At 40.4% G+C, this 18,011-nt stretch overlaps 2 protein-coding genes and 1 long non-coding RNA gene across 5 annotated transcripts; 1 reads left to right on the top strand and 2 right to left on the bottom strand.

Annotated features, from left to right (window-relative positions):
* Positions 1-159: 159 nt before the first annotated feature.
* Positions 160-8,432, bottom strand: fdft1 (farnesyl-diphosphate farnesyltransferase 1). Of its 3 annotated transcripts, none has more exons than XM_027001402.2 (8): positions 6,041-6,372; positions 5,207-5,390; positions 4,834-4,962; positions 3,753-3,944; positions 2,734-2,910; positions 1,763-1,915; positions 1,062-1,194; positions 160-982 (listed from the first exon to the last, which is right to left on the bottom strand). In XM_027001402.2, exons 1-8 carry the CDS (start codon positions 6,346-6,348, stop codon positions 681-683), a joined length of 1,578 nt encoding a protein of 525 aa, XP_026857203.2. In that variant the 5' UTR covers positions 6,349-6,372; the 3' UTR covers positions 160-680. The 3 variants fall into 3 exon arrangements, with proteins under 3 accessions (XP_026857203.2, XP_026857218.1, XP_026857211.2); XM_027001417.2 differs by adding an exon at positions 8,222-8,432 and having other exon boundaries at positions 889-1,194; positions 6,041-6,138; XM_027001410.2 differs by having other exon boundaries at positions 889-1,194.
* On the top strand, positions 6,290-7,387 carry LOC118241933. The gene is made up of 2 exons (XR_004776425.1): positions 6,290-6,378; positions 7,215-7,387. It is a non-coding gene; the product is annotated as an uncharacterized LOC118241933 (long non-coding RNA).
* Positions 8,433-8,965: 533 nt separating the features above from the next.
* Positions 8,966-17,551, bottom strand: gata4 (GATA binding protein 4). Its single transcript, XM_026999900.2, has 6 exons — positions 16,800-17,551; positions 12,397-12,563; positions 11,239-11,364; positions 10,950-11,031; positions 10,700-10,830; positions 8,966-10,587 (listed from the first exon to the last, which is right to left on the bottom strand). The coding sequence occupies exons 1-6, from the start codon at positions 17,353-17,355 to the stop codon at positions 10,462-10,464; spliced, it is 1,188 nt and encodes a 395-aa protein (XP_026855701.2). The 5' UTR covers positions 17,356-17,551; the 3' UTR covers positions 8,966-10,461.
* Positions 17,552-18,011: the final 460 nt, after the last annotated feature.

The following is an 18,011-nucleotide window of genomic DNA, read 5'->3' as shown; positions in this document are numbered from 1 at the left end:
GAAGGAAATATTTTTCAGAAAGCCAGCAGCAAATGATGTCAGCTTTCTTAACATTGAATGCTGTTATAGCACTCAGATTTATGTGCTATAAACTCAGTAATTGCCATATTTACACAGCATGTTTGTTCCATCAATTGCAAAAAAAAAAACAAAAACAAAAAAAACTCCAACCAAAAAACAGTCCACAGTCAGACTACTCTGCCAAATAAATCACCGACACAGATTTTACTTTTATTTTATTCTTCCTGTATATACACAAATGTCCCACATTACATAGCAATGTTAATTTTATTTCACCTTTGGTTGTGTAATTCATGTGGCTTTCTACATAATCAAGCCCTGCAGTAAGACATATAATATCTAATATAAGTGAATGTCCTTTGCTTGTAGTGGCTACACATCCACCTTTGCCCACTCTATATGGGTCAAACTGCACTGTGTAAAAGTACACTGCCTACAACCAGAGCCCAATATGCCATCTAGGAATCTGCTTTAAACTAGGGTTAGAATATGGCACAAAGCTTTAACGTCAATGTCTGACAGTTTACCTATGCCCCTTTTTTCAACTTCCATAATGGCCATACGAAGGTGCTTCATGCATGCCCTACCCTGCTTACATGAGGGAACCATTTTATGGTTCACAACTACTGAACTTTGACATTTAAAAAGGAAACCTATGATTACTTTTTAAACAAGAACACAATCTTTTTCCTGGTATATATGCTTCTTATATAGAAGACTACACTATAGGGAGAACTTGCGCTCCATGCAAACAGTGGAGATCCAAAGAGAAAATTGCCACTTTCAGTAAAGAACAAGAATGGTTTTAAAACATGGCCAGCAGTGTATGATGGTAAAAAGTGTTGACTGGTCATCCCACAGGAACAGGTCAGGAGGGCAGGGGAGTGGGGGTGTTCTATGTGTCTCCACACCCTGCTTGGGGCCAAGTTAAAGGGGCCAGGATGGAGGGCTAGGTCAGCTGCCCTGCATGTCGGCATTGCCTGCCGGCTGGGTGGCATTTAGGTACTGCCAACTGAGGGCAGCCAACAGCACAGCAGCTGATAAGTAGATGGGGGAGAGGTGGTGAGCACGGGTGGTCAACACCACCTTGGAGAGCGCCTTCTCCTGAATCAGGCCCAAGATGTGCAGCGTCTTGTCCCGCGACGGATCAGACGGCGAGACCTTCTGCCGAATCTGAGGGAGGTGATGGGATGGGATTAAGATGGCTTCAGATTATCAAAGCAGAAGTCAGCCTCATATGACCTGTTGATAATCTGGTTAATCATGAATGGGAATACAAAACAGCCAGTTGCTTATAATAACAAAATCTGAAGTCAAAGTAGATCTTTAGCGTAAACTCTCTGCATCTGTCCAAATGCATATTTACATAGTGGCTGCCCTTGTGCTCAGCACAGCTTTACTATTCTAGTGTATCAGAATTCTGTTCTGGAAGCAAAGAAAGGTTCCCTTTTCAAAAACAGTAATCCCATTAATCTATAAACAGTTTAGTCAATGCACTACAAATCCAATTTCATGTCTTCTTGATGTACAGCCAGTCAATTTCATATAAGGTTTTTTCTTAAAGGGGCATTCCTCTGTAATCCTTACAAATTACAAAGATTTAAAGTATTACTAATATTGGATCTTTTTAACCTAACACACAAACATAATTCATTTGGATGAATGGCAGTAGGGTACCAATTCATTAACATTGCTGTTAAGGTTTGAGATACGCCAACAGTTCGCCATAAGCACAGCCCACCTCTTGGCTGTACTGGATGATGATGCCCTGTACAGCTTGCATGTTGGTGGCCTCCATCATCAGTGTAACTGCCTGCCCCTTCCTGATTTTCACCACACCCTCAAACACTTGTGGGTTGTTGTAGCAGGCAGAGAGAGTTGCTATCGCCATCACCTGGTAAGAAAGAAATATTTCTTACATTTGTACATTCTTACTTGCATTTACTGATCTTGTTGGGTCTTAGAAGGTATTCCACATCTTATTGAAATTATTTTGTTTGATATTGCACTGTTTAATCTGATCTCCATGCACAGCTCTTATTGCTTTATTTATCAATAACATCTTGTTAATAAGGACACTGATTAAGGATAATACAAATATGAATAGCTTTATTGTCATTGTACATGTACAATGAGATTCTGTATGCCATGCCAAGCTGCACAGAAAGAATGACAATATTGTGCGACACCATTTCTCTAAGGTAAGAGTGGAGGAGTCTTTCAGTCTTTAATGTATGCACAAATCACAGTTATAGGGTGAGAATGCAAAGTAAACACTGCCTTTATGGATATGACATCAGTCAGAATTTGGAGAAATCACAGCAATGACGGACCCAACAGAGTGAACTGATGGACAATCAACAGACCCAACTGACTTACTCTTCCTGTGTATGTCGATATTTAGTTTTGCTGTCAAGGACTTATTTTTATTTTTGGTTATTTTTGATAACCTGCCAGTATGACCAAAATGATTTCCAATGATTATGTCCCAGAGGTGAAGCAGAGCTTTACCAAAGAACAGTGCCTTTTCCAATGGCAATTCAATTCTCCCAAACTCATGTTCTCAGGGTTACTGGTTAACCAAAGGGGAAAGGGATGGTTTCTGTAATCATCTTTGGACTTTGATACGAGTCTGTAACTTTAAACCCTGATGCTACCCATGGGGAGACACATCTGAGGTGGATGTTGGCACAGGTGCCAGGCAGTGCTCACTTGTGGGATGGCGCAGAAGCTGAAGACACTCTGGTTGCGGAGTCGGGACAGGTAGGTGATGACGTCAGGGACGTGGCGGAGGGCATCAGTCACCAGCAGGTTCAGGCAGGCAAGAGCTGAGCTCAAGTGCTGTGGCTGGGAGAAGTCTTCTAGATGAGAAGCAAACTGACTCCATGCCTGGTGTATACACACATACACAAACACTGAGTGACACTGGGATATTTAGACATCAGTAACTACTCAGTTAGTACTACTCTGAACCATAAAGGCAACTCTGTTGTAAGTACCCATTTATTTGTGTAAGGAGCAATCCAAGTGAATTAAATATTGCATTTTACACTAGGCCAGTGCCAGTCTCTCCATATCTGAAATGTTGGCCTGCTTTGCACTAGCCCTTAGCTTAAATCACACTCTTTGCCAGCCACTGATAACTTTACCTACACCTCTAAAACATATTTGATGACGCTTACCCTTAAATAGCCCATTTTGGCAAAATCTTTTGTAACCAAGCTAATTTGCTTGGTAAAGCTGGTGCTTCCTTTACAGATCAATGATGGCAGTTGCCAAAATCAACCAAAGCTGTTTACTAGAAAATTTGTTCTCCTCTGTTGTCACAACCCTACTCTTTTCCATGTGGGCTGCATAGAAGGGGGTTCTGGGCAGATCTAACCATACACACGATTCATGTCATTGGCTAAATATCGAGCCTTTCACTAGATGAACCAGGAGTGTTAGAAGAGGGAAAGATCAGTGAATGAGTAGCACTAGAGCCTGACACCTCTTTGCCCTAACGCAAAGCCCACCGGTAGGGTTGGGCTGTATGCTGACAGAATTGGCACACTGTTACAGATATATGATTAATTATTATTTAAAACACACTGGTCTAGAGTACAACTGAATATAATATCACAATGGTATACGTGTTTTTGAATTATCAGAAAAGCAAATATGAAATGACATCATATAATCGCAATCCTCAAGTTACATATATACGTAAGGTTCATGATAACTGAGCAGACCTCCTCTGGCCAGAAGGCCCTCCCATCCTGCTGGTCCTCCAGGTAATCGCGGATGATGTTGGTCTTCTGGAGGAACAGGCCCATGGAGTTGGCCAGCTCCGTGTCACGGCCCACCTCGGGGTCCTCCAGTTGGGATGCGGAGAAGAGCCGGGACAAACCCATGCCCACCAGTCCAGCCACATAATGACAGTACTGTGGGGTCAGCCACATCATTTCTATTAGAAACTCTGAAGAGTATTTCACTTATTCTATTCTACTGGAACCCTCATTCTGAAGGCAATCTAATGCCCAGTCCCATTTCATTTTTATGCCTACACCTTGATTTGGAGGTACATAGGGTAGTGGTTGAAATCTTCCCCTACGAAATGGGACGACCCTTCAAGAGCCCAATACGTCATCAGTGGTCATGAGAAGGCTTTTACGCAAACAGATTTGATGACTTTTTCTGGCTCTTTCCAAAAGTGTCATGTTGCCCTAAGATTTGTTGATCAAGAGCGATAGCGTGGGCTATAGTTATCCTTTTGCGGTTGTCTGCTGCTGTCATTCACAACAATTTTCCGTATCAATCGGTCACCAAATTAAAAAAAGCCAGTCTCTTTTGATATTAGAGAAGTTGAAAATTCAGCACCCTTGCTGCTGGGCTTTAGTTAAATTTTGGGTGTCACGGACATTCAAAGGGTGGGAGGAATGTGACAAAATTCAGGAATGTCATGCACAAATACAGCAATAAGAATGTAATGTTAGCTAGGTACCAAAACACTGGCATACCACTAGTGATTGTTTTTCTTGTTACAAAGAAAATTACCATAATACTTTTAAATGACATTAAACTAAAGATCATACAATAATTAATGGAGGGGTAGAGCTAAATTCTAGGTGCAGGGGGTGAAATGGCATTAGGCCCAAGAGTGGACTCTACACAGATTAATAATTCCACCTCTGAACAAAGTAACTTTCAGGCCTCAAATCCATTGCTATGAAATGCTGTCTTCGTCTACATTTGCTTTGCTGTGCCTGACTGAACACCCTTAATGTGCACTGCCCTAAAGTAAACATGCAGTGTTAACAAGCTCAAATTTACCTTATCCCACTCCTGCATTGAGCCAACTTTCTTCTCAAGGAACTCTGCCATTCCAACTCCCATCCGATGGCAAATGTCTGAAATCACATCACGGTATTCCTGACCGAGGTTCCTGAATTCCACTGAAATCTGCAAAGAAAATTAGTTACCAGTTTAAACAGAACTAGAGAAAACAAGACTGTGTCTTTCAGTGCCCTGCTAAGATACATTTACAGCATTTAGCTGACACTTTTATCCAAAGCAACTTCAATTATAATTTGAGCAGTTGAGAGCCTTGCATAGGGGCCCAACAGTCGCAGAGGTGGGGCTTGAACCAGCAACCTTCCGATTACAAGTAAAGTACCTTAACCACTGAACTGCGTTCATGCATTACCGTGGGGAAGTCCTCAAGCACTTGTCTGTCTTTTTCCTTGCTCTCTGTGAAGCACCAGTCAGGCTGGTAGAGGAAGGTGTGGAATTCATGCAGTAGTGGAACCTTCTTCACCAGAGGAATTGTCATGTCATCCTCAACCGTGTCCAGCGCCCGCAGAACCAGGTAGAATATACAAACGGCATGACTAAAAGAGGAAAAACAAAATAAGAAAAGAGAGAGAGAGAGAAATTAAATTGCTACACAGAGAAGTGTGGAAGCACTAGAGTATTAGTGGTAAAAGCACAACCATTAACATACCATTAACAGCTACCTACAATAATTAATTACCTTCGTTACATGACTATGTGCATATATCGTACATAAATACTGCTATATAGCATGTTGACGATTTCTTCCAAATACTTTTTTACGGTTCGCACTACAAAACAGCTCCTGATCCATAGAATAAATAAAACACTTAGCTTAATAAAACCTTTGCTTACTTTCAGTTTTATTTTAGAATGGTGGTTTTAGCAACTGAATCGACCTAAGCGGCTTGTCTGAAGCAAGGAAACGATGTTTAGTGGGTGGACGCATGCTCGTGCATGACCGAAACACCACGCTCAAGCACTTTTCTCTTTCAAATTGTAGCCGGTGGCAAACTCAATACAACCTTAGTATGATATTACAATAGCACAAATCATTTCAGTGTCACCTCTGTCAGCCTAAATATCACAATTAACCGTGCAGAGACTCACAACAGGCAACCCGTTTCCCCCCCGACTTGTTTACAGCTGGGACACGCCTTCTCGGAAAGCATGGTATGTCTGTAAGGGGAAGCACTCGCAGTCTTACCGCAGCTCCCCGTCCAGCGCCTGAATAACCGCCGCGAAACTTCTGCTCGTTTGGTTCAGGAAAGCGTAGCACGTGCGTAAACTCTCGCTCATGGATTCCTGGCAAGAAAAGAAGAAACACGCGGGACATCGATGAGGCCCAACGGACCTGAACTGGTTCGAACGAGCGACTAACCAGCCTTCCTGAATGCCCTTTCTGCCCATGGCTCGTGCAGGGCGCGGGGCAGAAGTCGAGTTTCGCACGGAGAGCGTGCGCTTGAACACGGAGAAGGGCGTAGCGCTCTTGCAACAAACTCCTGCCATATGCATTACCCTGCGGGTCGTCGACTACAGATATTGGTATGGATCCATAGAAATTGGGGAAGTAGAAATATGTTGCTGCGCGGTGTTGTTACTAGAAGGAGGGGTACAAGGGGTAGTGCGCAGAACAGCCACTGATATTTAAACAGCTGTAACTTGAGATCGAACTCTGTTCGTTTGCGTCCTCACATTTTGACGATCAGTGCCAAAGGAGACTTATATTACGTGTTTGATTCCTCCGCCCACTTTTTAAGTAGGCTAACCAAAACACGTTTGTTTGTTGTCGCACAGTCAGACTGGTACTCTAGTATCCTGTACAGAGAAAACCCCATGCGGTGAATAATGCAGTCTAGCCATTTTACTTTCATTTAATTAATTTACCCATATAACTCTTTTGAACATTTTAAGGGTTATCGGAATCGAATGCAGTTTTAGGCGTAATATTAAATGCATTACAAAAATATCCATAAAACCTTATGGATATAGTCTATCTTAACTAAATACCTAGAACGAGATACTGGCTAATACTTTAAATGTATATAAATATATCTGACGTCTGAGATGTACTTGGGTAAGAACAAAACCTTTGTGGTAAATTTTCATTCTCAGAGAAAACCAACGTGACAGAATTTGGGCATCTAGCAATTTAATTATAAGTCGTCATAACTCTTATATTTCATAAATTAGCTGGGGACTCTTGCAAAAACAAAAAACAAGCAAAAAAACCTCGCGGTGCGCCAGGTACCCACCCCGAGGAACACGCCCACTGCACTCCCCCACTCCACACACGCAGTGCACATTCCCAGGTCCTAATCCCTTGATTATTGATGACCTTCACCTGTCCCTTGTTTGCCTTTTTGTATCTGCCTATTTAGGGACGCTCGTACGGTGTTGTGCATTGTTCCTGGATCGTGCCTCTAGAAAAGACGTCCCGAGTGCTGCCTCGAGATCTACTGCAGCGCTGTTTCCTTTCTGTTTTTAGCAAGCTCACCGCTCTGCTCTTTTGTTTCCTTTTGCTAATGGAGAATAAAGACATTCCAAACTTGCATTTGTGTCTCGCTCCCTCCCTGCACAAGTCACACAAACAAACAACAAATTCGCTGAAATCTCACGAAAGGCGTATGTTTTATACCAGAGGTTTTACTACGTTATTGGTGCAATTCTTAAAAATCAGGATAAGTTGGTCAGACTGAAGTGTAAATATGTCCTGTTCATTTCATGTAGAGGTCATTATTTATGTGGAGATGATAAGGAAGTTGCTGATGGGTAGCAACCAATCAAATTTAATGATGAAGGACTTTGTAAAGTAAAAAATCTCTGTCCTACATCACAGGTTACCAAATATGTCTTTTCAATATAGATAACATGGGATTATATGTCAAACACACCAAGAGAACCTGCCCCCACGTGATCCTACAAAACTCATAATTGGCTAGGGTATAAAGAAAGTCGAGTTATTTAGTCGATACTTCCCTAAGTGCTGTAATAGAGTAATTATTAAAACAGGTGAAAGTTAAGACAATTTATGTTACATATGCTAATAGTATTTTCACTAACGGTTAATCCGTTTCACCAGTTATTTAAGTATAACATCATAAATGCCATATTTGCTAACTTTGAATAATACAAAACAGATGAATGGCCTACATGTCAGTCCCTGCGCCGGCAGTTCACAAAAGATTTAAAAGATGCGCGGGTAACTGCACATCAGGTAGCCTAGTCTAATTGCGTTTTGAAGAAAGCAGAGGTAATACACTAGCCTGCGATGTGGTCATAGCTACAAGACGATGTAGCTAAGATATTGTGTCGAGCATGTATCGTTAGAATATAGCTTGTGTTTGAGGTTAATGTTTCTAAAAGTTAATAGAAAGGCTTTACTTACATAATCCAATTTGGGCATAACGGTGTGACAGCCTCCCATTTTGAATTTAAACAGATTGTATATTTCTTCTGGATGTCCTAAAGACTTCAGGACATCCATTTTCTAGTGTGTACTTGGTATATTCAATGAAAGTGCCGAGGTCAGTTTATGCTGGTTGGTTAAAAAAGGTAGACTATTTTTCAAACATGAGCTTTGTATCCATTCTAGCATCGTATCGCCACTATATGGAGCAAGTCTCCCTCCCATCTGTGTGAGCAACACTACTCGTCAGATCATCTGAAGGTTTTGATTGGATACGTTGTCCGTGGGCTCAGCGCCGGGGAAGCAATAAAAATCGTGAGCGGCTGGCGTGATGCCCCGCCTCTCTGTGTTCGCGCTAGCCTTACTGCCTGGGAAGGTTCTGATTGGTCATCTCCTGTCTTACGCGTAACTGTTACAGAGATCAGAAGTAGGAACCAACAGTGCCAAACCTTACCAAGTGATCCGCAAACTCTGCTTAAGTATAGTATTACAGTATTTAGTTACATCGTCATATATTAGATATTATTCACAACGTAACATTACCTGGAAAAATGAAAGCCTAATTGTATTAGTCATATTTGATGTTTGGGTCAAACTGTAATTTGAAAGAACTCTTGAGTTTGTTTTATGCATCATATAGTTTGTTTTATGCATATAGGATCTTCCACCATTCCACCATTTTGACAAAGGCAAAAAAACCCCCCACAAAAAAACAAGGAAAGATGGTTTGAATCTTATTTTTTATGTTTCTCTTAATCATCATACACAGTGCGAAAAGATATATAGTGTAATAAGATCATCACTGTTACAGACCATGATGATCCTGTGGTCATTTGCACTTTATTTGTTCTGTTCATGTGGTATCTTGTTACTCAGAGGTTAACCACTATAACAGTGAGGTGTCCATACATAGTCTACATATGTTTTATACACATTCATATACTGTAAATTACAAGAGCGCAGCCAAATAAGGACAAAATAACACTGTTCAAAGTATAAAGGGGATGCTCAGTGATGACCTAACCTACAGTTAGAACCCTGTGCTGAATGAAGGTAAATGCTTGTCCCTGCTTTCTTCAAGTCAATAAATATATGGAGCAATTGATCTCAAAATGAAAAGGAAAAAAAATCAATAAATGCTAAATCAAATGTGAAAATTTGTGGTGCATTAGTATGCATAAAAAAACTTAATATCAAATAGAAATTAGTATGGAAGGTATTATTTGATTTTTGTTCAGAAAAGTAGTTTAGGCTATTTGCCTATGTGATAGGAGTTCTTATGGACAGTTATTACAATTTCTGACTCAAAATATAAGAATTTTATAGGCCTCTTATTGTGATGTCAGTTTATGTGTATGGAATGTGTACAATGGGGGAAACTGTAATTTGAAACATTGTGGCGTGGATTTGGAGAGTTTCTTTTTACCACAAAATAACAAACGGAGTGCTTTGACTTTGTTTCAAGTTATCTTTTAACATAGTTCTCTTTTTTCTTGACTTATAGGAAACTCCTGTCTCTTGAACACAGAGTATATGTCTAATATGTAATGTTTCTTAGTGAAGTTAGCAAAGCTAGTACTAAACACATATTCTTTTTTTGCTGTTAGAACATTGCAAACAATGAAGTCAAAGGCCAGTCATAATATAAAAATCATTAATACAATCACACAATCAAAGTTGTCACTTTTTCATATAAAGGTGACAGTGTCACATCATTTAAATGGTTGGTGGGGTGGGGGGGGTGTTTGGTATGTTGTGCTGAGAGCAACATGTTAGCAATAATAAGGCACATGAGGTTGTTTGATTGTCATTTGATAAATATCCGAGGCACTTCATTAATATAATCTGTGATTGTTTCACAAGATATTTTATGTTCTTGCATTCAGTCTTTGGTCTCAGGTATTATGGGTCCCAGGAATCTTTAGCCTTGTGAGAGGCCATTTTCTTTTTTAGTGCATTCCACGCTTGTCTAGTTCACACCCTCCATTAAGTGACACTTGCCTTGCATGTCTGGATCCTTAAAATGCTTCTTCTAGTTTCACTGCATTTTTTATTGTTTAAGGACACATTGAGGGTTGTGTTGTCTTGTGGTTGTGTTTCTTGGGTTTTTGGGATTGCTGTTTTGCTTCTTTTAGGGTAGATCATTCCGCTGTGCTGTGGATCCTTCAAACATACAAGTCGGATCTGCGGCGTCTGACCAGGGGATGTCACATTTGAACCTAAGCCAGAATCAGGCTGTTCCAGGGCTCAGTCTTGGAGCAGGGTGCCCCTGTGTGGGTTCCTGGGGAGAGCTTTAGGTTTGAAGCTCCACTCAGACTTCCCATGTAGGCCGGAATAGCGGGGACCTGAGGGGAACATATCAGTAGCTCACGTCATGCTTTAAATATAGACAAAACTACGAACTGTATGCTCACACTTAAGCATGTTTATGCAGGGTAAGCATTTGTGTCTGCTTACCTGTGTGTGGATGTTATGACGGGAATAGAGAGTAGGCGTATCCGGCTCAGTTTTAATGGTGCGGGGCTCTGCTATGGTACCACTGGTGCCAGCTGCACTAGAGGGGTTATGGCCATCAGTCCCAGGGGTTCCTGTCAATCGCAAGCCCAGGGAGAGGAGGGTTCATTATTATGCATTGATTACATTCATCTTTCATCTCTATTTCCTCTTTAGGGTTGTAAACGTTTGTCTACAATCAGTCATGACATACCAGGCTTGGACTTGTTAAGGCTTTTGGGTTTGCGCTTGCGGGTCTGAATCCCTTCTTTTTTCATGGCCAGAGGACGAGGAACCTGCACAGAAGAAGAGTGGATCAAAACAGATTCACAGACAGCGTTACGTCATTAGATACGCTACCACGTTAGGTTTAGAATGGAACCACATCTTTTGATTCAGTGTCTCCCTCCACTGGTCATATCTTAACAGTATTTTTAAATTAATATCAGTTGTGCAGTCCTGTGTCAGACTTGTTGAGAACACATTGCTTCTCCATGTCTTACCCCATGTAGTTTCATGTAGAGGCCACAGGCGTTACACACAGGCTCCCCTTCAGTGTTTCGTCTCCACAGGGTGGTGGTGGTAGTGTGACAGTTGGTGCAGGATAACCCAACCCTCCTGGAAGCAGACTGAGTGGGAGCGTGTGTGGAAAAAAAAGAGACAGAGAGAGGGTTTTGTTGTAGCTCAATGCCCTGTTATGGCCCAACCCAGAGAGTTCTTTTGGGAATGGGTTTATTCTGCTCATTCAAAGAAACTCTGAAGTTATTCCTTGTCAGCACCCAAACCAGCTAAAAGATAAAGCTCTTAGCAGACAAAAATGAAGCACACAAAGATTTTAGTATAGGAATGGTTTAGCAAGAAAATAACTGGTTACAGTTTTTACATACATTGAGATTGAAAAAAGTTGGTTTTGGAGACTGGTGGTTGCTAAAGGGAAGGTTCACCCAACATCATATACCTATCCACCCAAAATCACACACTTTGCTGAGTTTTGCTAGTAGCTTTGGAGGTTAGAGTGAAATGTAAGAAATAGCCTAGATATAACTAAACATTTCTTTATTCCATATAAAAAGAGCATAAACTGCAGCTTTATAAAACACATTAAATATGATATTATCATATTAATATTACTATCTGTAACGCGTGGTGGCCCGAGTGCCGCAGGGCGAGGGGCAGGAGGCAAACACTCCAGCGACTGGGACGTACATTTATTTACATAAGCACAAAACGATAACGGCAGGCACAAGCATTACAAACATTAACACGAACATGAAACGGTTAACAAGAAACAAGCAAAATAAACACGCATACGTTTATCAACGAAAAAGGGACCATTACATCAACACGTTACATCCACAATGACTAACAATCCTGCACACTACGAAGAGGGTTTAAATATATAAACAAAACAAGGTGCAGATGTGGCCACCAACTACGATCCTCCCACTTCAAGTGGCTGGCCAACCCACGTGACTCGCGGGAGGCGGGCGTTCCGTGACACTATCTTTTATGGCCTAAAACCTTTTGCTTTCCTACATATGAGATTGCATAAATCTTCTATTTTACTTAGTTTCTGCTGTGTGTGCCACTTGTGATAACAGCGTTATAAGAATATTACAGATTATTATTTTCAGATTTGTGACAGACGGACTGGGACTCACTAGTCGTCTCTGAGGTTTGATCAGTGGCCTGTTTATGCCATTCATCTTGTGGTACAGTCCACAAGCATTGCACAGGTAATGACCGGTTCCATCCCGCCGCCACAGAGGAGTGGACATGGCCCCGCAGTTCACACACTCACGGCCCTCTGCGAAATCGTCGAACAGCTCTGAGGAGAGAGTAAGAGAGTAACACACACTACACATACACACACACACATATATATATATATATATATATATATATATATATATATATATATATATATATATATATATATATATATATATATATATATATATATATAAACACTAAGAAATAATACTAAGATGATTAACGTAAACAAACAAGGGATGTTTGTTGTACTCCAACCCCATTAAAAACATTTAAAAGTCCCAAGCCAAATATGTCAATGTCACCATGAGGAATCTCTGCCTGACTTTTATGCTTTGCTTTATTAATAGAAAGCGCTAACGAGTCTTTTGACCAGCAGGGGATGCTATTTGTCATGGTTTAGCACCAGGGGCCTGCTGTTTCTCTACATGAGACAGGTCCTGATAAAAAAAAGTCTGCTCTGTATATAGAGCAGAAATTGAGCTAATGTTTATAAATGGAAGCATCACATAGAATCTCTGAGGGTCTCTTAACAGCCATGCTGAAGGATGAATTAGTATGGACAAATAGTAGAAAAGGAGGGCGAAGACACACTCACTTTGTGTGTTTATTTCTTTAGAATTTAAGACTGAGTGGTGTTCATTATTTTCCAATGATATTGTGCATGCATTTTTGACTGGCTGTTACTGTCAAACTGAATATCATTATCTATGACTGAAACTCTCTTCATACCTCCAAATATCTATAGGTAATTCTGTCCACTGTAAAAATAGACATTGATCAGTACTCACAGTGTACAACTCTGCCTGAGTGATAGCTTACATCTATAATGTAATATCAGGCATGATCATAAAGAAACATAAAGAAGTTCCCATAAACATGTTTCTACTAATCAAACATTACTTCTTAATTCTGAGTACAATCAATTTTATAGTGTTTCATAGTTTTATAGTACAAGTATGCAGAATTGGAGACACAAAGTGACCTCTTCCCAAGGTTCCCAGCCGCAGTGCTGTGGCCCCAACCTTGAGACTTGAGAGTCAGCCAACAAATGCAAGAAGAACAATGAACAAAAGAGCACTGACATCCTCAGCACACTGTTCCTCTCAACCTCGAATGCCAGTGGACCCATCCAGTACAAAACCGCAGCTACAGCCAATACATCATGACTGATACAGAGGACAAAATCTACTTTATTGTATAATTATCTGTGGTCATCCAGACTTAGAAACATTAGGCAGGCCGATTCATGATTCCTTTCTGGCAATTACAGGATTCCATTGTCCAGGGTACTGGAGAGATGCACTAAAGGTTTATGAACTGTCAAAATATTTAGACTTCTTGACTGATCACAAAAACTACTGGAAATACATGAAAGGAAGTGTGTTCTGAATGATAGAAAATGGCCTGATGGGTTTATTTTCAGACTGCTGAAGTCATCATCTTAATTAGACCAGCTGATTAGTTGTAAAGATTAGCATACTGTCTCGTGTGTTTTTGAGTGCTGGCTTTTATCAACAGATTAAAAAAGCAGGTTCCCATTTGTTCTGGTGTTTAAAAAAAAATTATTTAACAAGATTTGCTTTCTGGATAGAGCCTTGAATTACTTCACTACTTTATATGAAAATATTGAAAAGGGTTTATTCTGCACATTATATAGCACATATTGAGAACTGTCATGCCTACATTTTTGCATTTATTCTCTTATGATCAGTGATTGGGTGATAGTAGCTTAAATTAATATAAACTTTAAATGTCTACAAACTTGAGAACTCAGAAGAAGAAAAACAAAACACCTGATTATTAACTTGATCTTAAATGTTTGAAAAAAACATAGATTGCCATGGTGATCTTGCATTGATTTTTAAAGTAATTGATTTGGCGCAAAGTAAAAACAACACTGACATCGTTTGGGTGATCTTGAATTGAGTTTCAAGGAAATTTGTAAATACATGATTGAGGTAAAGTTTAAGCCTCTGCGTTTGGCCTCGACAGTACGATTTATTTCATGAAGCCTGACACACATCGTCTGTCACTTGTAACTGACACATATGAGCACATTTTAAATAGACCATAGACCTTAGAGAATAAGGCTGCTAGATAGTCGCGTTACAGTATATGACATGCAGACCTTTAGGTCTTATTTAAAGCAGAGAAAGGCATATATTCAGCCTGAAAGGAAGGTTTTAGAAATTGTTTATTATCAAGGTAAACTCAAATGCATGCCATGCCTATTTTTTTTTCCTGCTGACTCAGTCGTTAATAGCCTGCTCAAAGTCCAACTGTACCCCTTGATAGCAAACTGATATTTGGGTAACCACCTTAAAAAACACATGACATTGCAACCTAGGCCATTCTCGTGGTGGACTATAGGCCAGAAACAAGTTAGTCCATATCCCAGAATGCAATAATCCAATCAATCGTGACCATCGGGAGTTTCTGATTAGATAACGAATGGCTAATATTTAAACATTCACTATTATTTATATGCACGTGTTATTGTTCAGGTCGAACTTTCTACGATCACGCCTGTGTTTTGGAAGCATTTCATAACGTGGACAAAATTCCTAATGTCACGATAAAATAGACTACTTTGAGAAGGTTTTTTTTCCCCTAAAATATGCGTACTGTCGAGCAGCAATGAACATTTACGCAAAACTATAGTAGCCTATAAAAATGAAATTGTATTTAAGATCACTTTGCAGCCTAACAAATATGATTCCGTTTCGCTGTGGATTTGGATTAAAAGATTCAGTATGTGGACGCCTGTTATCGAAAGATTGAATGGAATTCATTAATTTAATTTATCTTAATTTTATGTATATTTTCATTAGTCAGCTATCGGAACACTTCTATCAGCTATTTTGGACTGTTAACTGTTGGATAGTTTGCAGTAGAATTCTGTAACATTCAACTTTGGTGCACGTTACACAAATATGGGTTAGGTAAAGACCTTTCTTTGAATTTGTTTTACGCTAAATATTCACGTAACGTGTCGAAATGTAGCCTATACAACCAGTCTCTTATTCGTTTATCTCCCCTTCTAATAATATTAGTTTAAAAACCTGTGAATGGCTGTTTGTTACCATCTAAAGTGATAAGATTAGACGCAACATTTAGGCCTGCAAACCTTCGTTTAAAACAATTTAAATCACGTGCACGAAATAATGTTGTAGGCTATTTTCTATTTAGTCTGATTTTCTTTTGGATATCTTTTTCACATAGCGGAAGCTCGCTCCATTTATAATTTACAAAATAAAGCAAAATAGGAAAATGTTAAACCATTCGATAAAACATTATGGTACAAACGACTACAGTGTAAAATAAACTATTTTTGGCTAGCACCTTTTTACAAGAACGAATTAGTTGAAATATTGGCCTGCATTTGCATTTTACGGCCCAAATTTAAGTGTCCACGGGAGGCTAATTTTACGTGTTTATCAAACAAACAAACACAAACATGTACAATTATCGAAACACTGAATATGATATTAAAAATGAAACATTAAAACGGTGGCACATTTTATAGTGAACAAAATGCCTAAAATGACAGTGGTATACAAAACAGTAACATAACCCCTGAAAGTCTTAAGTGCTGTGTAATATCGATGACTGAATGTATCTTAACGCTCACAAATACAATGTAAAAGAACCTTGCCTCAAAAGACAAGCCCTTACTCCTAGGTAACTTTGCATAAATCTTTAGGCTATATGTAATTGTTTTTAACCATCGTAATCCATTAAGATGTTTACAGTGTGAATCACTAAAATGTACACAATTTAAGTAAATACCGCTACATCGTTTTCCACGCTTCCATGCTTCAGTTTTAAATCACTGCAGTAACGCAGCTGTTGCTTTTCTTTAAAAACAAACCGAATATATCAGTTGATACAGTGATTATGAAGTGTTGAATGAGACATGGAGTGCAAAGATACTGCTCTTCGAAAAAGGGTGTCAAGATTAACATGTAAACAGATAATAACTGAAAATTATATGGACGGAACAAGCCGGCTGATAAAAAGACCAAATCCATGAAGCTGACATTCATATAAGTCCGCCGAATTGAGCAGCAATGAACAAGCAGAGTATACACAAATTCTACGTTAAAACTCGTTTGAACATGTTCAAATTCCACTTTATTTCTAGGTCTAAATATTTTCTGCATTACAACGAGTCCAACCCAGCAGTGTGGGTTCATTTTTGCCACCGTTATGGAACGTGAGATACGTTTTGTCAGTTAGAGATGTTTAAAATAGCCATAGTCACTGAGTAACATCCCCAAATTCTTACCTAAATTTGGATGTCTTGTCGCAGCGCCTGTTCCTCCGGTCTGTAGGCTATGAAGCACCGAACTGTCGAAGTGAGACGCTGTCCATGTTCCCCCCATATTCGGGCTCACGTACGCCGTGTACGGAGTGTGATACGACCCACCCAGGCCACGGGAACCGTAATGTTCCCGACCGTTAGTGGAGATGTTAAGTGGGCTCGTGTACGTTGTACTTTCCCTGGCGGTCGCGACCCCAGATGTTAGAGGCGGGCTTGTGGTGGAAAACGTAAAACGCGGGGATACTGGGGAGTGGTGCGCGCTAGCCGAGTTGTAGGACGGGACCGTCTCAACTCCCGGCTGTGCCCAAGCGGAGTGACTGGGCGCTGTGCTAGTCTGCTGCGAAGCGCTGTGCGTCTGGAGGTACGGGAGAGTCGTGATCATCGGGGTAACTCGGGTAGTAGGCACGTAGACCGGAGACGTGGCCGCGGTGGCAGCACTGTGAAGGAAGCTCGGTTCGTAAGACGGGGGTCCGTGGTTCGTTGTCATGGTTATACCTTGATACATGTCCACGCTGCACATGTGGTCATCCGCCAATATTTCACAGTACTGGAGCTCTTACGATTCTGCTGCCGCGTGGAAATTCACTTGTACCCTGCTCGCCGGCTCCAAGCAGTTCTACACTGGTGACCTTTATCTTTCCCTCGCGCAAAGCATTTTGTGCTGTGCTTCAAGCTCCTGCGCCTGGTCAGAAGCAGTGAAACTGTGATGTAGGGATGGGGTGTGAATGCATTCTCTCTCCCTCTCTCTGTTTCTCTCTCTCTCTCGCTCGCTCTCTCTCGCTCTCTCTCTCTCGCTCTCTCTCTCTCGCTCTCTCTCTCTTTCTGTTTCGCTTTCTCTTTCTCTCTCTCTCTCTCTCTCTCTCTCTCTCTCTCTCTCTCTCTCTCTCTCTCGAAGACTTGTTTTCTCCGCCCCATTTAAACGAATTATTCCACGTTTAAATGTAATTATACGCAAATAAAAAGCATTTACTATGAGGCACAATATGATTCCTAAATTACCTTTTTATAGTTCAGTTATATACGTTTAATAATTGCTTTTTTTGTCAGCAACAACCTACATTTTCTGTTGTTAAATATATGCACGCTCCCAAGTCTATACGCACATTAAACTACATCGCCTATAATCACTATTTTCTGGCTGATATTTAGAAAATAAAGATTTAATTAAATAGGCAA

This window comes from Electrophorus electricus, chromosome 8 (genome assembly GCF_013358815.1).
Source record: "Electrophorus electricus isolate fEleEle1 chromosome 8, fEleEle1.pri, whole genome shotgun sequence".
Taxonomy (NCBI): domain Eukaryota; kingdom Metazoa; phylum Chordata; class Actinopteri; order Gymnotiformes; family Gymnotidae; genus Electrophorus; species Electrophorus electricus.
This window is presented reverse-complemented; position numbering and strand designations above follow the sequence as displayed.